Source organism: Myxocyprinus asiaticus, chromosome 24 (assembly GCF_019703515.2).
Source record: "Myxocyprinus asiaticus isolate MX2 ecotype Aquarium Trade chromosome 24, UBuf_Myxa_2, whole genome shotgun sequence".
NCBI classification, from domain to species: Eukaryota; Metazoa; Chordata; class Actinopteri; order Cypriniformes; family Catostomidae; genus Myxocyprinus; species Myxocyprinus asiaticus.
In genome coordinates, this window is record NC_059367.1 from 16,728,245 (window position 1) to 16,747,899 (window position 19,655).

The 19,655-nt window shown below is 39.0% G+C and overlaps 1 protein-coding gene across 2 annotated transcripts in view; it reads left to right on the forward strand.

The window, feature by feature from the left end:
• Positions 1–19,655, forward strand: part of LOC127415213 (collagen alpha-1(II) chain-like) — a 32,590-nt gene extending 12,935 nt beyond the window's left edge. The window contains exons 25-54 of one of the 2 annotated variants that reach the window (XM_051653860.1): positions 429–527; positions 702–755; positions 1,614–1,712; positions 1,824–1,877; positions 2,366–2,419; positions 2,545–2,598; positions 2,751–2,804; positions 3,783–3,827; positions 3,936–4,034; positions 5,287–5,394; positions 5,545–5,598; positions 5,714–5,767; positions 5,868–5,921; positions 6,110–6,163; positions 7,970–8,077; positions 8,276–8,329; positions 8,488–8,541; positions 9,005–9,166; positions 11,013–11,120; positions 11,766–11,873; positions 12,095–12,148; positions 12,296–12,403; positions 13,016–13,069; positions 13,958–14,065; positions 14,159–14,212; positions 14,366–14,473; positions 15,520–15,808; positions 16,063–16,250; positions 16,943–17,185; positions 17,972–19,655. In XM_051653860.1, coding sequence (XP_051509820.1) covers positions 429–527; positions 702–755; positions 1,614–1,712; positions 1,824–1,877; positions 2,366–2,419; positions 2,545–2,598; positions 2,751–2,804; positions 3,783–3,827; positions 3,936–4,034; positions 5,287–5,394; positions 5,545–5,598; positions 5,714–5,767; positions 5,868–5,921; positions 6,110–6,163; positions 7,970–8,077; positions 8,276–8,329; positions 8,488–8,541; positions 9,005–9,166; positions 11,013–11,120; positions 11,766–11,873; positions 12,095–12,148; positions 12,296–12,403; positions 13,016–13,069; positions 13,958–14,065; positions 14,159–14,212; positions 14,366–14,473; positions 15,520–15,808; positions 16,063–16,250; positions 16,943–17,185; positions 17,972–18,118 — 2,883 coding nt within the window. In that variant the 3' untranslated portion in view covers positions 18,119–19,655. The remainder of the gene's footprint in view (positions 1–428; positions 528–701; positions 756–1,613; positions 1,713–1,823; positions 1,878–2,365; positions 2,420–2,544; positions 2,599–2,750; positions 2,805–3,782; positions 3,828–3,935; positions 4,035–5,286; positions 5,395–5,544; positions 5,599–5,713; positions 5,768–5,867; positions 5,922–6,109; positions 6,164–7,969; positions 8,078–8,275; positions 8,330–8,487; positions 8,542–9,004; positions 9,167–11,012; positions 11,121–11,765; positions 11,874–12,094; positions 12,149–12,295; positions 12,404–13,015; positions 13,070–13,957; positions 14,066–14,158; positions 14,213–14,365; positions 14,474–15,519; positions 15,809–16,062; positions 16,251–16,942; positions 17,186–17,971) is intronic. The other variant, XM_051653862.1, reaches the window with a different exon arrangement.

Here is a 19,655-nt window from a genome sequence, read left to right on the forward strand (position 1 = left end):
AGGTGCAGTCACACTCGATTCAAATGCTTGAGAATTTTCCAGTAAAAAGTCTATACTGACATACAGTGCAAATATAATAAACATTCACGATGAGCAAAATTACACTGATATTAAATCTTGTTCTCAGAGAAATCCAACAAAATGTAGTGAGGTTTATGCTGAAAGCAAGTAAAAACTGTTTGCCAATGGGGTAAGAAAAATAAACCTAATTCAAAGGAAACCCCCATTGGTATTTATTTATTTATTTTTTCATTACAAAGAATACAAACTTCAAGGCTGCAGTGTTGTGGAGTAGATTGTATATTTTAAAATTTCGAATTTATTAATATTTGTTATTTGTCTTGTGTGACCACACCTTTAGAATCATAGTAACTCATCACAGTTGATTCCCACTTACCCCTGTATTGAAATGTTGCCTATTATATTAGGGTGCACCTGGTGATCGTGGTGTTCCAGGTGTGACTGGACCAAAAGGATCAACTGGAGATCCTGGCCGCACTGGGGAGCCTGGTCTGCCTGGAGCCAGGGTGAGTCATTATTATTGTGACATTCATATGATTACCTGGAAAACAGATTGTTCAAGTCATGAATGTTGCATTGATAGAGCTTACAATCAAATATCATTTATTATCATTATTTTTTCAAGATCTCACTGCATTTTTCACCATTAATTTTTAATCTCCTGTCCCCTCCCCTCATAGGGTCTCACTGGTCGCCCCGGTGATGCTGGACCCCAAGGAAAAGTTGGAGCAACTGTGAGTATCTCTACATTTTAAAGTTTCCCTATATGCACCCTGCCGAAAATAAACCCCAGCTTAAACTAAGCTGATGGTTTGTTGGGCTTTAGCTGATCTAGCTGGTCTCCTAGCCTGGCCAAGCTGGTCTTCAGCTAGTGTTCAGCTGGCTTTAACTGATCTTGCTGGTCTCCTAGCCTGGCCAAGCTGGTCTTAAGCTGGTGTTCAGCTGACTTTAGCAGATCTAGCTGGTCTCCCAACTTGGCCAAGCTGGTCTTCAACTGGTGTTCAGCTGGCTTTAGCTGATCTAGCTGGTCTCCTAGGCTGGCCAAGCTGGTTTTCAGCTGGTGTTCAGTTGGTTTTAACTGATCTAGCTGATCTCCCAACCTGGCCAAGCTGGTCTTCAGCTGGTGTTCAGCTGATCTAACTGGTCTCCAAGCCTGGCCAAGCTGGTCTTCAACTGGTTTAGCTGGGCTCCTAGCCTTTCCAAGTTGGTTCTTAGCTGGTTTAGGTGGACAGCCAGCTGGTTTCCTAGCCTGACCAGCTGACAAGTACTTTGCACCCAAAACCCCTCTAAAACCAGCACACAGACCAGCTTGATTAGGCTGTAACTGCGGCTAAAACCAGCCTACAATTTTAAGCTGATTTAAGCAGTTTTTATCTGCAATGTACTCACTTTAACAGCTAAGAAATACAGCCTACAAACAGATGTAAGCTTTAACCTAACAGCCACTGAACATTTACTGGGTATAACCAATATTCAGATAATGATGCTAAACGCTGTGTCGCAACACAGTGAATTTCCAGTATGCCAATATTTTACTTGTTACAAGTGGATGAGAGTCTGAGGGTTTGCTGATTGTGTTTTAATTGTTGTAGGGTGCCTCTGGTGATGATGGTCGACCTGGTCCTCCTGGTCCTCAGGGAGCTCGTGGTCAGCCTGGTGTCATGGGATTCCCCGGTCCCAAGGGAGCCAATGTATGACCATCACACTATTAATTACTACAGTGTTCATATTTAGGTCCATTAAACTGAGATCTTGAGTCTGGAATGTGTTGCACTTCATGAGATCATATCTCTTTCACACAGGGTGAACCTGGAAAAACCGGAGAGAAAGGACTTGTTGGACGCCCCGGTCTTAGAGTAAGTCATTGTCTCAGCATTATCCAACTGACAAGCATATTTAGATTACCTGGTTTTATCTGGTTTGCCAATGTAATAACACCAGATCATTCAGGCTACATTCAAATAAAATATAATCAGGCATTACCATTACAGTTTTCTAAGTAATCAGACTTACAATTTTTGCCGGACGGACAATAGATAAATAAAAAAATACAACATATTGACATTGAAGGAGGGACCCAAGCCATAGTACCAGAATACCAGAACCAGAATATCATAGACTTGAGGGGTGGGCTCTTTTGACATGGGCCAGTAAGCAACCATCTATCAGCACCATAGCAACCAACCAGAACACCCTAGCAACCACACAGAAATGCTCTAAAAACATTCAGATGCAAGGACCTGGCAACAGCCCACAACAACCTAGCATTGTGGTGCCAAGTTCTTCAGAAAATTTAAAAATACAGTTTTCTCATTCTTTGTCTCATTGTTTATTCCTCAATTAGGGTTTGCCTGGGAAAGATGGAGAGACTGGACCTACTGGCCCATCTGGCCCTCCTGTGAGTAGCACTTCACATAATCAACAATGCCTAATGACTTCAATCTTGCTGTAAATCAGTAGTTTTATTTTTCCATTGACAGCTGTCTTCACGCAGCCTAAATTCTGATTTCAATGTAATTTCAGGGTGTTGCTGGTGAGAGAGGAGAGCAGGGTCAGCCTGGTCCTTCTGGCTTCCAGGTAAATTTATTTAAGCACACAATAACAAATGCAGTCTCTTTTAATTACCGACTAACAGAGGAATCAAAGCTAAATTTATTAAAAGCAATAATAATTGCTGTCTTAAAGAATAATAGAGGGTTTTTTAAGAATTACTCTCTGTTTCTGCAAAGGGTCTACCTGGACCAACTGGTGCCCCCGGAGAGCCTGGTAAACCAGGTGACCAGGTAAGAAACGCTTTGAATATTTATTATTTTACTTCATTTGTGCTCCTGTGATGTCATTAGTGACCTTAACCTCTTCAACTCCGCATACTAATAGGACCAGGCTAGTCCAAAAAGGGGCGCTAAGTCGCGAAAAAAGTTTACACTCAAAATGTTTAAGTCTCCAGCTACATAAGTCAGGCATATGAGGTATCATTTGAAAGCTTAGAATTTGAACTTTTAACAGATAACCATCACTGCTGCATTTATGTTACATAAAATAATGAAATAAAGCCTGAAATCATTTGCATTGCAAATCAGCGCCACCTAGAGGTCATATGGTAGAAATATTAAAATATACAAGTATATAGAATATACAAGTCTTTCAAATTGCACTTAAATAGACAAATCATATATCAAATGGAAGCTCTCATTCTAAGGAATATGACTGTTTGAAAGATTTTCAAAAGAATCACAAAGTGAAATATGATATCTGTAAGACATCAAATACAAATGTCTCTTTTATGCGCTGATCACTGCTTCTGTAAGCCCCAAATAGCTAAAAAATGTATATGCTTATACCTTAGGCAGTTTCTAAAAAATAAGCAATTTTCTTACTTGTCTGTGACCTTGCTTGTGTGAATAATCCAATGTTATATCTTAGATGTCCAGATCAAAATATTTCAGTCCAGCAGGAAAAGCATGCTAAACAAATCATTGGAAATATATGTTATAGATTACTGATGAAAAATTAGTTGTTATACATCATCGCAAAGGGGAGGTTCTCAGCTTTCTAATGACACCTAGATTGAGCTTCTAGTTCTCACAAAATGATAAAAATGTTTGGCAATTAGTCCACAGTATGTCTAAATGGTGAGCTTTTAAATTTGAGTATGAAAAATTGCAGACAGCATCCTAAAAAAGTCCCAGAGTTGAAGAAGTGAATCATCTTAACTACAGTATGCTGAATTTATCTTTTACTCTTCCTGTCCTTCTCTATAGGGTGTTCCTGGAGAGGGTGGTGCTGCTGGTCCCACTGGACCGAGAGTGAGTTCATGTCCTTGACTAACATGGCTACAAAATTACAGTCGATGGAAATCACAAGTAATGTTTTGCACAGAAATAACCCTGTCTTTCTGCCTGTGCTTCTCTCAGGGTGAACGTGGTTTCCCTGGAGAGAGAGGAAGCTCTGGCCCTCAGGGTCTCCAGGGACCCAGGGGTCTTCCAGGAACTCCCGGAACTGATGGACCCAAAGTGAGACACCAAAACTATGCTGAGACTGCTCCATCTAAAATCTGTCCATCCTTCTTAATTCTCTGTTTGTGTACTTACTTTCATAATGTGGACATATCTCCTCGAAGAGTCATATCATGAATGCTGTAAATCATATACAGTGGCCCCAAAAAGTGTTTGGACACTTAAAGGGATAGTTCACCCAAAAATGAAAATGCTGTCATCATTTACTCACACTCATGCCATCCCAGATGTCTATGACTTTCTTTCTTCTGCTGAACACAAACAATCTCAGCTCTGTAGGTCCATACAAACAATTCACTTGCATTGTATGGACAAACAGAGCTAAGATATTCTTCTAAAAATCTTTGTTTGTATTGAGATTTTTCATTTTTGGGTGAACTACTGTATTTCTTAAAGCCACACTTAAAAATGAATAAATGTCATTGCATTAGAAAAAAAGAAATTAAAAAGTGGCATTTACTTAGAGAAAGATAGCACACACACACTTTTCAAGCAAAACATTTCACAAAAAGCAGTTCGTTGGGTTGTAAATTATAAGACAGAATCAGTATTAATATTAAAATTAACAGAATGTATATTCTGTTTAAAATGAAGACAAAAAGGTATTTGGACAATTTCTGGTTGTCAAACGAGTGGAACATGTCCATAGATCATTTGATGAACTGTACTTGTAGTTACTCTGTTAAGGCACCTGTGTAAATCTCAGGAAAACTGACTTCATACGTTCAATACAAATGACCTTTAGACCAACTGGTTAAATGTAATTGCAAAAATGGCAAAAAAAAAAGTGAAGTTAGTTCTAAGAAAAGGATCATCGTGTTTACATATATAATGAAATTCAAACATATTTGTGACCAAATAATTTTGGGGGCTACTTTGAGGCCACTTACTGTACATTCTAGCTTCACTTTTGTCATTTATCTCTCTATGACCCTTTTGCTTCAACTCTCTGGAGTGTGAAAATCTTAAATATTGAACAACAAACATGAACCCAACTAGAACTACAATACAAGAATCTACATTCCCTTTCATTACCAGCTTAAATTAAGTAATTCTGTTCATACTCAGTTCAATGTATAGGACAAGTCAATGCCAAATCACGCAGCTTGCTACAGCTTAACAAGCTTCCTTACTTTTCGAGTGCCATTTACCCATAACAATTTTGTCACATTTATCAATATGACCACTTTAGCACAACACTCTGCCATCTCTCAAACTCCACCTCATGTCTATGTTTGATCTCCAACAGGGTGCAATTGGACCAGCAGGTGCTGTTGGAGCTCTGGGCCCTCCCGGTCTGCAGGGAATGCCTGGTGAGAGAGGAGCTTCTGGAATCTCTGGACCTAAAGGTGACAGAGTAAGTATCTTTAGGATAATCTGTCCTCCCAGTGATTACATCAACCCAAGGATGGGTGTAATTCAACTTCTTTACAGTTTACTCCAAACTATCTAATGTATAAGCTAAATGAATGATTACAAATGACTTATTGAGGATCTCCTTCACTAGGGTGACAGTGGAGAGAAAGGGCCTGAAGGTGCTCCTGGCAAAGATGGTTCAAGAGTAAGTACTGTTTAGTTCTGAGCTCAAATAAAGACAACTAATTTCTAAAGTCTGGAAATGCTTGCTTGTTTCTTACCTGTTATACATAATGATGTTTCTATCATCTTTCTGTAAGGGCTTAACTGGTCCAATCGGTCCACCTGGTCCTTCTGGCCCCAATGGCGCAAAGGTGAATGTCTAATATCTACTCTGGTCTGCAACCCAAAGTTGTATGGTGAATTTTTGTAGCGATAACTGTTTAATTTGTTATTCTTTTTCTTCTCTCATAGGGTGAAACTGGTGCAATTGGACCAAATGGTGCTCCTGGTACTCGTGGTGCCCCTGTAAGCAAAAATCGATTTTGTTTAATGTGACCAGTGTAATTTATTAGACGTTGTAACATTACAGCTAGCGAGTAAAAGTAAATACAAATGGAGTTGTGGCTTCCTGAAAGTGTCATATCTCAAAGTCATCATTAATTTGTACATTCTCTAAAATCATCTCTTCCCTCATTCTCTCCTCTTCCTATCAGGGTGATCGTGGTGAGGTTGGTCCACCTGGACCTGCTGGCTTTGCTGGACCTCCTGTAAGTAGAACCACAGTTACATTAACCCAATTACTCAATATTTCTTCAGTGAAACCATGATAAGATTAAGGGCTGTCATTTATCATGAAAGATAATTTTCCTCAGTTTTGACTTCATAAATGAAAATGACTTCTAACAAACCAAACTTTATAAACAACACTGACATAGTGACTTAATAATATTGTAGGCAGCAAATTAAGTTGAACTTAAAAAAAGCAGTGAAAAGTAAACAGTTAAAGGAATATTTCGGGTTCAATACAAGTTAAGATCATTTGACAGAATTTGTTGCACAATGTTGATTACCACAAAAAATAATTTCGACTCGTCTGTCCTTTTCTTTAAAAAACAAAAAACAAAATCAGTAGTTACAGTAAGGCACTTACAATGGAAGTTTATGGGGCCAATTTTAGAAATGTGAGGCTTGTAATTTTATTAAAGCACTTACATTCATTATTATCTTAAAATTAATGTATTATTAGAGCTGTAAAGATGTTTAAATCAACATTTTTACAGTCGTTTTAGGGTTTTAGGGTTAGTTGACATTACATTGTCGTGGCAATGAAGTTATAAAATTGGCTATAACTTTACACATAAAAGGTTAGTAAGTGATTTTATTGCACTAAAATCATGTTAAGATGCATATTGTTTACATCTTGTGGCTATACTTTTGAAACAGTGAGTATTTTAACATTTACAGATTGACCCCCATTCACTTCCATTGTAAGTGCCTCACTGTATCCCAGATTTTTGCTATTAAAAAAAAAAAATGTTTATCCCCTTTTCTCCCCAATTTGGAATGCCCAATTCCCACTACTTAGTAGGTCCTCATGGTGGCATGGTTACTCACCTCAATCCGGGTGGCAGAGGACAAGTCTCAGTTGCCTCTGCTTCTGAGACAGTTCGCACATCTTAACACGTGGCTTGTTGTGCATGACACCGCTGAGACTCACAGCATGTGGAGGCTCATGCTACTCTCCGCGATCCACGTACAACTTACCACGTGCCCCATTAATTACGAGAACCACTAATCGTGACCACAAGGAGGTTACCCCATGTGACTCTACCTTCCCTAGCAACCAGGCTAATTTGGTTGCTTAGGAGACCTGACTGGAGTCACTCAGCACACCCTGGATTTGAACTCGTGACTCCAGGGGTGGTAGTCAGCGTCAATAATCGCTGAGCTACCAAGCCCCCCTGATTTTTTCTATTTTTAAAGAAAAGGAAGGACAAGTCAAAATAAATTTTTGTGGTAATATGCTGTTATGCCACAAATGGTGTCAATTGAGCTTAACTTGTATTGAACCCGGAATATTCCTTTAAGAAAATTTCAGGGAAATCAGACTCATTGATGCTAACACAATTCCATTAGTATGGCCAATAGTTAACAATTATGAATTATATTTTATCAATTAAATTTAAAATGGAACATTCTTTGAGATGAAAATGGGGAAGTATGTTTGCATGTTGGCACTGGCGGTGTAAAGACCATCATATAAATGCAAAAAAAATGCTTAACAAAAACATCTTTCAAACTGTCACCTATTTTTGCAATACACAATATTTAAGGAAACCCAATAGATGTGCTGCTAAACTCAATATGCTGTAGTGATACAATGAACATAATGAACAAAAAAAATTGTATATACCTTTTTATTGTATTTGACTCTCTCAAATAACCTAGTGAAATGTCATATGCTCAAATAAGGAGTAATATCTTTAGAGTCAAACTTGCAAGTAGTCAGCATGAGTGTTAAATCATGAGAATACTAAATCTGATTGTAACCTGTCACCTCTGTCTCTCTACAGGGTTCTGATGGCCAGCCTGGAATTAAGGGAGAACAGGGTGAGTCAGGACAAAAGGGTGATTCTGGAGCTCCTGGACCCCAAGGACCATCAGGAGCACCCGGCCCAGTGGTAAGTGCATCACTAACTCAGCTAGAGTTATTTGGAGAGGTTATCGCTGTCTACACTGGTTTTACACTGATATGCAATTACAAGTGGTTATTGTCACTTGACACTTAACTGTCTGCAAAGATAAATTTAGAGTTTAGCTTCGAAGAAATTGTTATGTATACTGTATTCGGCTCATCAGTGTTTACTGGTTGATTTCAGGGCCCAACTGGTGTTACAGGACCTAAGGGAGCACGCGGAGCCCAAGGAGCCCCTGTAAGTAAATTAGTCATCAATTAGCCATTGAATTCTATTAATATGCAGTCCTGTGTTCAGTATTTACTGAAGCCTGTTAATTTGACAGTGAAGATTTTTACTGTATTGAGTTGACATTTTTCTTGTTTAGTTAACAATAACATATCCCTTCATTTTAGGGTGCCACTGGTTTCCCAGGTGCTGCGGGAAGAGTTGGACCACCTGGCCCCAATGTAAGCCTCTTCATTTTACATATATATCTCTCAATGTTGTACAAAGACATAGTACAAACATTTAAAAGAAGCACACTCTTACAGTAGAAACACAGTACATTAGTGGTGCTTGAACTACTACTGTTTAAGCTATGGACATTAATGATACTTCAAATTGTTGAGGAGAGATGTGCTATAACTTTTCTAAGCAATCTTACTAATGACGTTCACCTAATAGGCATATAAAAGAGTGAAAAAATCCCATAAATTTACATTGAAGGAGCAACTAGCCATTTATAGGGACCAAAATATCATAGACTTGTTGGCTCTTTTGACTTGAACCAGTACACCCTAACAACTGCATACAAACATGGTAAAAAACACTCAAAACACCTTAGCAACCACATTATAGCGGCACCACTCAAAATCATTTTTGTCTTTATCTCTTATTCGCCTATTCATGTATTTTTCTCTCTCTTCTCAGGGTAACCCTGGTTCTGCTGGCCCTGCAGGTCCTGCAGGTAAAGATGGTCCCAAGGGAGTTCGTGGTGATGCTGGTCCTCCAGGAAGACCAGGAGATGCTGGACTGCGTGGAGCTCCTGGTTCCCCTGGAGAGAAGGGAGAGGCTGGAGAAGATGGTCCTCCTGTAGGGCTCAGATTATTAATACATGCCCATTTCAGCATTAAAGTCACAACTGACTAATGATGCATGCGCAGTTGAAGTCAGAAGTTTACATACACTTAGGTTGAAGTCATTGAAACTCATTTTTTAACCACTCCACAGATTTAATATTAGCAAACTATAGTTTGGCAAGTCGTTTAGGACATCTACTTTGTGCTTGACATGAGTAATTTTTCCAACAATTGTTTACAGACAGATTGTTTCACTTTTAATTGATTATATCACAATTCCAGTGGAACAGCACCTGCACAGAGCTCCAACAGCACCTGCTGGTCCAATTGCACCCTGTTGGAGATCAAACATAGACATGAGATGGAGTTTGAGAGATGGCAGAGTGTTGTGCAGAAGTTTACATACACTAAGTTAACTGTGCGTTTAAGCAGCTTGGAAAATTCCAGAAAATTATGTCAAGCCTTTAGACAATTAGCCAATTAGTTTCTGATAGGAGGTGCACTGAATTGGAGGTGTACCTGTGGATGTATTTTAATGCCTACCTTCAAACTCTGTGACTTCTTGCTTGACATCATGGGAAAATCAAAAGAAATCAGCCAAGACCTCAGAAATAAATTGTGGACCTCCACAAGTCTAATTCATCCTTGGGAGCAATTTCCAAACACCTGGAAGTACCACGTTCATCTGTACAATCAGTAGTACGCAAGTATAAACATCATGGGACCACGTAGCCATCATACCACTCAGGAAGGAGACGCATTCTGTCTCCTAGAGATGAACGCAGTTTGGTGCGAAAAGTGCAAATCAATCCCAGAACAACAGCAAAGGACCTTATGAAGATGCTGGAGGAAACAGGTAGACAAGTATCTATATCCACAGTAAAACGATGCCTATATTGACATAACCTGAAAGGCTGCACAGCAAGGAAGAAGCCACTGCTCCAAAACCGCCATAAAAAAGCCAGTTTGCATGTGCACATGGAGACAAAGATCTTACTTTTTGGAGAAATGTCCTTTGGTCTGATGAAACAAAAAGTGAACTGTTTGGCCATATTGACCATTGTTATGTTTGGAGGAAAAAGGGTGAGGCTTGCAAGCCGAAGATCACCATCCCAACCGTGAAGCATGTGGTGGCAGCATCATGTTGTGGGGGTGCATTGCTGCAGGAGGGACTGATGCACTTCACAAAATAGATGGCATCATGAGGAAGGAAAATTATGTGGATATATTGAAGCAACATCTCAAGACATCAGCCAGAAAATTAAAGCTCGTCGAAAATGGGTCTTCCAAATGGACAATGAACCCAAGCATAGCTCCAAAGTTGTGGCAAAATGGCTTAAGGACAACAAAGTCAAGGTATTGGAGTGGCCATCACAAAGCCCTGACTTCAGTCCGATAGAAAATTTGTGGGCAGAGCAAGGAGGCCTACAAACCTGACTCAGTTACACCAGTTCTGGCTGGAGGAATGGGCCAAAATTCCAGCAACTTATTGTGGGAAGCTTGTGGAAGGCTACCCAAAAAGTTTGACCCAAGTTAAACAATTTAAAGGCAATGCTACTAAATACTAACAAAGTGTATGTAAACTTCTGACCCACTGGGAATGTGATAAAAGAAATAAAATCTGAAATAAATAATTCTCTCTACTATTATTCTGACATTTCACATTCTTAAAATAAAGTAGTGATCCTAACTGACCTAAGACAGGTAATGTTTTCTATGGTTAAATGTCAGGAATTGTGGAAAAAAAAGACTTTAATTGTATTTGACTATGGTGTATGTAAACTTCTGACTTCAACTGTAATTCCATTCTGCCTACTCTCGAATCAGATTCCTAACCTTTCTTCTTCATCCACATGTAGGGTCCTGATGGTCCTTCCGGCCCTGCTGGACTTGCTGGACAGCGTGGTATTGTTGGTTTGCCTGGTCAGCGTGGTGAAAGAGGTTTCCCAGGTCTTCCAGGACCCTCTGTAAGTAGACAAAAGCAACAGAAACATCAGTACAAAATTAAATAAGTGTTCAGATATCAGGTTATATCAGAGTAAGAGTCAGGTAATTAATATTAAAGGTGACGTGTGTAATTTTTCGATGTTAAAATACTTTCTGTTTTCATAGATTATTATCCAGACACAACTATAAGTAAGCCATTTCTAGGATGATGTCCCCGAAACGTGTAAACACTGTGGCTCTGTGGAGCTATCAAAACATTAGTCTGATTGTTTAAGCAACCTGACCAGCCCACACAGCAACAATGGTTCAACCAATAGCATCAGTTTGTGGAGGGACTATCTGTTTGTTTGACCAATGGAAGACAGTGGCAGGCTGGAATGTACAGAAAACCTGTTTAAAAATATACATTATGCCTCTTTTAAGAAGACATATTTCTAGCCCACTCATATTTAAATAATTTTTCTTATAACAATATATTAATCTCCGTATTTTTTATGTATTAAACAATATTGTATTAGAATATGTATATTTCTTATAATTAATCTCCTGAATTAACTGTATTATATTGGAATATATCTTTTGCCCAAAATTCTGATGCTGATGCAATCTTATGATACCTAATCTGACACTAATTCTGTGATGAAAATGCTTGATTTGTACCACAGGGTGAGCCTGGCAAACAGGGAGCTCCTGGTGGTTCTGGTGACCGTGGAACTCCTGGCCCTGTTGGACCTCCTGGATTAACTGGACCTGCTGGAGAGCCTGGACGTGAGGTAAATAAAGCATACATGAAATGACACGAGAACCAAAAAAGCAAAAGTAGACAGTCTAGACTAGATAATAAGAGTAATCTTACTCACACTTGGCTGAAGAGGGTCTGAAGTGAAGCCAGTGAACACATGCATAGTAAACAGAATCTACCAATATTAATACAATATGACAATATATGACTCTTAACAGTGAGCACTCAGTCATCCATACTCTTTGTCTTCAGGGTAATGCTGGTTCTGATGGTCCACCTGGTAGAGATGGAGCTCCTGGTGTGAAGGTGAGGAAACGCCTATAATTAAAAAAACAAATTGTATCAATTAGACCATCTTGACCATATACTGTATTGGCCATGTAGTCTAATGCAGGAACATTCCACTTTCCAGCCATCTGAAATATGTAATGTGTTTTGCTTGATCTCCTCTAGGGTGAGCGTGGTAACACTGGCCCTATTGGGGCTCCTGGATCTCCTGGTGCCCCTGGTGCTCCAGGTCCCGTTGGCCCAATTGGCAAACAGGGAGACAGAGGAGAGAATGTGAGTACTGAAACTTCAGGGATCTCATATTCACTCATATAAGGATTATATAAGCATCTTATGAATATAAGAATGCATGACACATAAGCAGTAACATGCCTATTACTGGCATGGTCAAGACCATTATTGCCACCATTATTTAAATCGCTGTAACCAATGTTTACAAAGCTATCCTCAGGTTACCTCATTTTTGGCACTCATAGTAAAACAATCACAATTATCACCACTTTATTTTGGATAAATCCTACAGGGAGCTCCTTAACATTGATAATTTTATTTAGTTCGGACAACACTCAACAACATTTCAATCAACAAAAACCTATAAACTGTGTTAGATAATGAAAACACATTAACAATGCACACTTAAAACAGTATCCTGATTTTTCCCATTTCACCCACAAAATTCCCATCTGCATTTTCAAGATGCACATTTTCATAGATATCTTTCATCATGCTTCACATCAATGTTCTCATCACTAAAATAAGCCAGACCATCCTTACAAAGATTAAAAGCCCAGAGCTTAAGAACTTTAGCAATATTAACCACTTATATTACATCAGTTTTGTTTATTCATTGTTATATTTTTTACCTCTTTTTATTCCTTCCTAAAGGGTCCACAAGGACCAGCTGGACCCCCTGGAGCTGCTGGAGCTAGAGGCATGGTTGTAAGTATATTTTGTGATAAGAGCAGAAAGCTAAAAACTTATGTTGCCAAAGTTAAATGCTCAAAACAGTCAGTTTTAATATTTTATCATCAATCCACACTACACTTCACCCCGCTGGCTAAAAACACATTGGTGCTCTGATGGGAGAATACAGTAACCTGGAGAGTTGAGTTTTTCCAACCTTTCCAACTATCTAACATTTTTGTCAGCCAACCTGAAAATGTGCTTCATGTGGTAACATCTAATTTAACTGGTTTTTATTCTGGTCAAAAATATAATTTAATTAGACTCTATCAGCCTAAAATACAGTATATTATCCTGATTTTTCCCATTTCACCCACAAAATTCCATGAACAAAAGTCAATTATTAAGGGTCATATCAGTTAGAAATTTTGGTGACACTTCCATTTGTTAACATTAGTTAACAACATTACTTAACATGAAGTAACAGTGAACAATACCTTTACAGCATTTACTAATCTTGGTTAATGTAAGTTATACTAATAAAAAAAATGTTTTTATCAAAAGTTGTACTGTATATGTTAACTTTAGTTTATGCACCATGAACTAAAATGAACAATGAACAACTGTATTTTTATTAACTAACATGAACAAAGATCAATAAATGCTGTATAAAATATATTGTTCATTGTTTGTTTATGATACCTAATGCATTAACTAATGTTAAAGAATGGAACCTTATTGTAAAGTGTTTCCGAAATAGCTCTTTAAGGTAAGAACTGCACAGTTTCACTTTTAACTGTTACAAAAGTAACTGTAAACTTCCCACCTTTAACCAAAATAAGTTCATTTTTGGTGGTTTTACTGTATATTATTACTTTGTAGTGAGCCATGTGTTGATGGATCTTTTTTATTTCACTGCATCAGGGACCCCAAGGACCTCGTGGTGATAAGGGTGAGGCAGGAGAAACTGGAGAAAGAGGACTGAAGGGACACAGAGGATTCACTGGTCTGCAGGGTCTGCCTGGACCTCCTGTAAGTCCTGCCTACCAGCCTATATAAAGGCAACAATGATAAAATAAACATATGATATTTGTTAACACTTTTTTTGTTGTGTCTCTACGAAAGGGTTCTCCTGGAGACCAGGGTGCTGCTGGACCTGCTGGACCAAGTGGAGCTAAAGTGAGTTCCTGCCTTCTTTTACAAGTTCTCAAAGTTTAGATGTGAACAAGCAAGCCTTTCTTTAACAAACTGATAATGCAGAACCACACTTTAGAACCTTTAATACTTAGGTTGGTTACTAATGTTCTGTTTAACCCACCTTGTTTGTAACAGGGACCTTCTGGGCCTGTTGGACCAGCTGGTAAGGATGGATCTAATGGTCAGCCTGGACCCATTGGACCACCCGGGCCTCGTGGACGTTCTGGAGAGAGTGGCCCAGCTGTGAGTACAACATATACTATAAAATGGCTTCTTAACCATTCTCTATTGCATACAGAGAACTCATCCATGTTGGAAACACATTCCTCAACTAGCACATAATGAAACTTGCACATAATAAGGAATTTAATAATTCTGGGTCTGATTCTGATCCGATTTAACGATTCCATGAATGATTCTTTTATTTTACTTATTTTGTCTCAGTTAGTTAGTGAGTGAGTCTTTAGGCCAAGATCAAGATTTGAGTTGATTTGTTGAGTTCCTCTACTCATTGATTTAAAAGAACAGGCTCATAAAATAAATTTGTTTGCTAATTGGACTACAGTAGTTGCATTTCATTCATTAAAAATATCCAACAAATCTATCAAAAGAATGATTTGTTCTCGAATTGCAGGAAATGCTGTCAGACTTTTTTAGTATGGTAGAAGAACAAAGATTCAACCATTTACAGAACTGAATGAAATCATTAACTTTTTTTATTTCACCCAATTTGGAATGCCCAATTCCCAGTGCTCTTTTAAGTCCTCGTGGTCACGTAGTGATTCTCCTCAATCCGGGTGGCGGAGGATGAATCCCAGTTGCCTCCGTGTCTGAGACAGTTTGCATGTGGAGGCTTCACGCCATCCACTGCGGCATCTGCACTCAACTCACCACGCGCCCCACCGAGAACGAACCACATTATAGCGACCACGAGGAGGTTATCCCATGTGACTCTACTCTCCCTAGTAACCAGGCCAATGTGGTTGCTTAGGAGACCTGGCTGGAGTCACTCAGCATGCCCTGGGATTCGAACTAGCAAACTAGCGAGCTCCAGGGGTGGTAGCCAGCGTCTTTTACCACTGAGCTACCCAGGGCCCCCTATCATTCACTTTTTTAATGAAACCAGAACTGATCCTTGATTCACAACCCTACTCTCCAAATTCAAAACCTCAAATACTATATTTGACCACTACAGTTCCCAGACATCATCTTAATAGGTCTATATAGCTTGTTAATTGGAAAAGAACATGTCTGATTAATTTTTTCGTCTTCTTGTTTCATCTCTTCAGGGTCCACCTGGTAACCCTGGACCCCCTGGTCCTCCTGGTCCACCAGGCCCTGGCATTGACATGTCTGCCTTTGCTGGGTTGTCTCAGCCTGAGAAGGGACCTGATCCTCTGCGTTACATGCGTGCTGATGAGGCCTCCAGCTCTCTCAGACAACATGATGTGGAAGTGGATGCTACACTGAAGTCAATCAACAGCCAGATCGAGGACATCCGCAGCCCTGATGGCTCCCGGAAGAACCCTGCAAGATCCTGCCGAGACCTGCAACTCTGCCACCCAGAATGGAAGAGCGGTAAGAAAAAAATGACAAAAGAAAGAGAGAAATGCAGAGACAATCTAGGAATAGAAAAAGTTATACGTGTGCTTTCGAAACTAGAAGGCCAGAAAGATCAAAAACATGTTGATATGCACCACAATAGTGCTTCTAAATGGCAATTTGACAGTGCACTTTTTGAATTACAGTACAAGTATTTGTGTGATACATGTACTGTATATTCAATATTACTCACTGCAATATCATTGTTGTAACCTATTTGCTGTCCACAGGTGACTATTGGGTAGATCCTAACCTTGGCAGCAGTGCTGATGCCATCAAAGTCTTCTGCAACATGGAGACTGGAGAGACCTGTGTGAAGCCCAGCACTCCCAAAATCCCACGCAAGAACTGGTGGAGCAGCAAGAGCAAGACACAAAAGCATGTGTGGTTCGGAGAGAGCATGAATGGTGGATTCCATGTAAGTAATCCAGTCATCTTGGATGAGCTGTTCAGTGGTTTTGGTTTTTTATGTATGGGCCTTTAAACTTAATTAAGAGACCTAAGAATCCAGCTGAAAAGATCAGCATTAGCTAAAATTGGCAAAGAAGTTGACAAAGCTGGTGGACCAGCATGGTTTTTCTGGTAAGGCTGGTTTACCAAGGAAGTCATGTTGGTTAAGCTAGTTGAGAAGCCTTGTTGTGACACCAGCACACCAGTATCCAATATACAACATGTGCTGGTTTTTTTAATTATTTTTTTAATCATGTTTCCTATCACAAATCAATCCCAGATATTTCTAAAAAGAAATCAGAAGACTGTGTTTTACCACAAAAGGCACATCTGGATTTGATTTTAACACCTGGTATCCATAGCCAAATTTCCATAGCTGTTTTAGGGAGCTGTTCAGGGTTCTGAATCTCTGTTGGTCCATGGTGCTGAAAATCTATTTAATATTTAATCATAAACCACGTGAGACAAGGAAGCATTTCATTTCATGTCCAGAGATGGAACTGTGCTGAAACATAACTACTTCCTACTTTGCCCTTTGTCTCCATCTACAGTATGTAGCTTGTGTATTATGTTATTTTATGTTAAATCACATTTGATTTCCTTAAACTAATGTAAATTACCTGTTTTGTAAGTAAAAAGCTTTTATTTTTTCTTTTACAGTTCAGCTACTCTGAAAATGGCCAGACTGCTAGTACTACCAGCATCCAGATGAACTTCCTGAGACTGCTTTCTACTGAGGCCTCACAGACCATCACCTACCACTGCAAGAACAGCGTGGCTTACATGGATCAAGCCACAGGCAACCTGAAGAAGGCCCTTCTGCTGCAGGGCTCCAATGATGTGGAGATCAGAGCAGAGGGCAACAGCCGCTTTACATACGGCGTCCTGGAGGATGGCTGCAAGGTGAGCCATACAATATAATATATTTTTCAAGCATGCAGATAATGGTAAAAAATATATAGGGGAGAATGTGGCTAGTCATAACACAGTGAATTTTTTTCAGGGTAGGTTTTATTTTTGAAGGTCAGTTTTTGTATAGTCACATATCTTGAAGTCTTGGCTGCTAAAAAGCTATTGACAAATTCCACCATTATTGATGAGGAAAAAAGATACAGTTTATATAACTTGTTGACCATTTGTTGCAACATTATATAGTTTAAGTTTTCCAAATGGATCCTGCCATTAAAAAGCCTATTACAAGCTATTTAGAAAAATGCTTGAAACAGCAAAATAGTAAAAGGTTACATATAAAATATCAAACCATTGTTTTGACCAACAGAAAATGTAATTAATCGTATAAAATGACATATAAAGCACGTGACAACCTACCACATTCTGACATTTATGAAAAATACCCTTCATTATTTTGCTGACCCCTGTTTGGATTTATTGTGCTTACTTGTTTATCCTATTACAAAAAAATTGATACTAGAATTTTACTTTGGAGGACAGAATTCATGAAAATTATTTAATTTTAATTTCCAAAACCAGGTGTTTGAAACAAACATACAAATCCACTGCTGGGGAAAAAGAGAAAATTGTGAATTTGGACTTAAAATATGTAATTGAACTTAAATATCTGTGTGACATCTAGCCTCGTTCTCCCCTAATATAATTTTTTATCTGATGGTTGGACAGTAGAAAGTGACACTCCCACTTACATTGCTTTTTTTCTGCTGTGTCTTACAGAAGCACACAGGTCAGTGGGCCAAGACTGTGATTGAGTACAAAACTCAGAAGACATCCAGGCTGCCCATTGTGGACATTGCTCCCATGGACATCGGAGGAGCAGATCAGGAGTTTGGAGTGGACATTGGTGCAGTCTGCTTCTTGTAAAAAAATAAAACATATGTGGATTATGAAATAAGACATGGAAAAATACCAATGATGAGCAATAACCGTGAAGATGCAATACACACTCCGAATAATGAAATGCGGAAGAAAAGAAAAGAAATTTTAAAATTGACGAAAGCTTTTTTTCTCTAAAACACAAAAAGTCTTGCTGTCCACGTTTAGTGCACAGGAAACCAGCACTAAACGGGATCGTCCCAACTAGTCTCTCCCTCTGAAATCCAGCCATGTTTCCCAAAAACCCTCAGAGCAGTGCCTCCTCCTGATGGGAGCCAAGAGGGGGATGGAACGAGTGCATGCAACCAAATGAGCAAGAGATTAAATGAAGGACAGAAACATGGCTTGATGTCATCACATCCTGCAGGGGCGGGTGGGTGATGCTGTAGGGCGTTACGGCTGGATACCACAGTAGTCCCTCCCACTAAAGAAAGAAGGCCACGCCCAGTCCCACTTCACCCCTCCCTCTTGAGTGTGACTCAAAAGAAAATATCACATTATGCAAGATTTTGTGAAATGTTAAGCCAGAGGAGGGAATAAGTTAATATTTACTATGTATAATAACAAGAAATCATGATTCAGTTGTTGTAAAAGTGGAGCAGCCAGATCTATATATTTTCACAATTATGTGTTTGTGTGTGTGAGCATGTGCCTATGCACACCAACAATATTTTAGGGGAAGTGCAGTTCCATTTTGTTTTTTTGTTCCCCCCCCAACCCCCCTTTTTTTTTTCTTTTCTTTTTTTTTTTTCCTTTTTTGTGTACATCAACATTTTTCCCTTGATTGCCCATAAAAGGAAGTTTTGGTCCCTTAACAGAAAAGCAAAAACTAAATATCAAATAAATATGGAAACAATTTCTATTATTGTTTATTTGCATGATCTTCATTTGTCAAGAAAAGCTACCTCACACAGGAAAAACGGTTAAAATCTGGATGTGAACAGAAGCAGCCTGGGGGTCAGGACAACACCCCGTCGTGGCTCGGTCCATCTTCAGAAGGTGCTATTAGTTTTGAGCTATCAGTCAGTATTCCCAGAATTCCCAGACCATCCCTCTCCCTATCTAGCCTCATTAAACACACACCGCCTGCTCAGAGGATACGGAACTAATGGACAGAGGGACTCCTTTGGGAATGCCGAAATTTGGCTCCCAAAGCATCACCGTAGCACTGAGCAGGATGTGTGTGTGCGTGAGGGTGTGTATATTTTTGTTATAATTAATATTATTATGATCATGATCTTTTTTTTTTTTTTTTGGTTTGTTTGTTTGTCCTCTCTTTTTGGTTCTGGTTTTGTTACGATTTTAATTAATGTAAATTGAAAATAAAAGAAAAAAACAAGGAATTATGAAGTCAGATTTTAATTGTGTTTTTAATCATTACTGATGATATTATGAGAAAATTGGTAAATGAATTTGTGCATAGGAGTATACTCCTTTAGTACACAAACAAAAGTCATATAAATATATGAATTAGGCATGAACATTTTTTATTTTTCATGAATAAAGTGGTGTAAGAGGTTCTGCT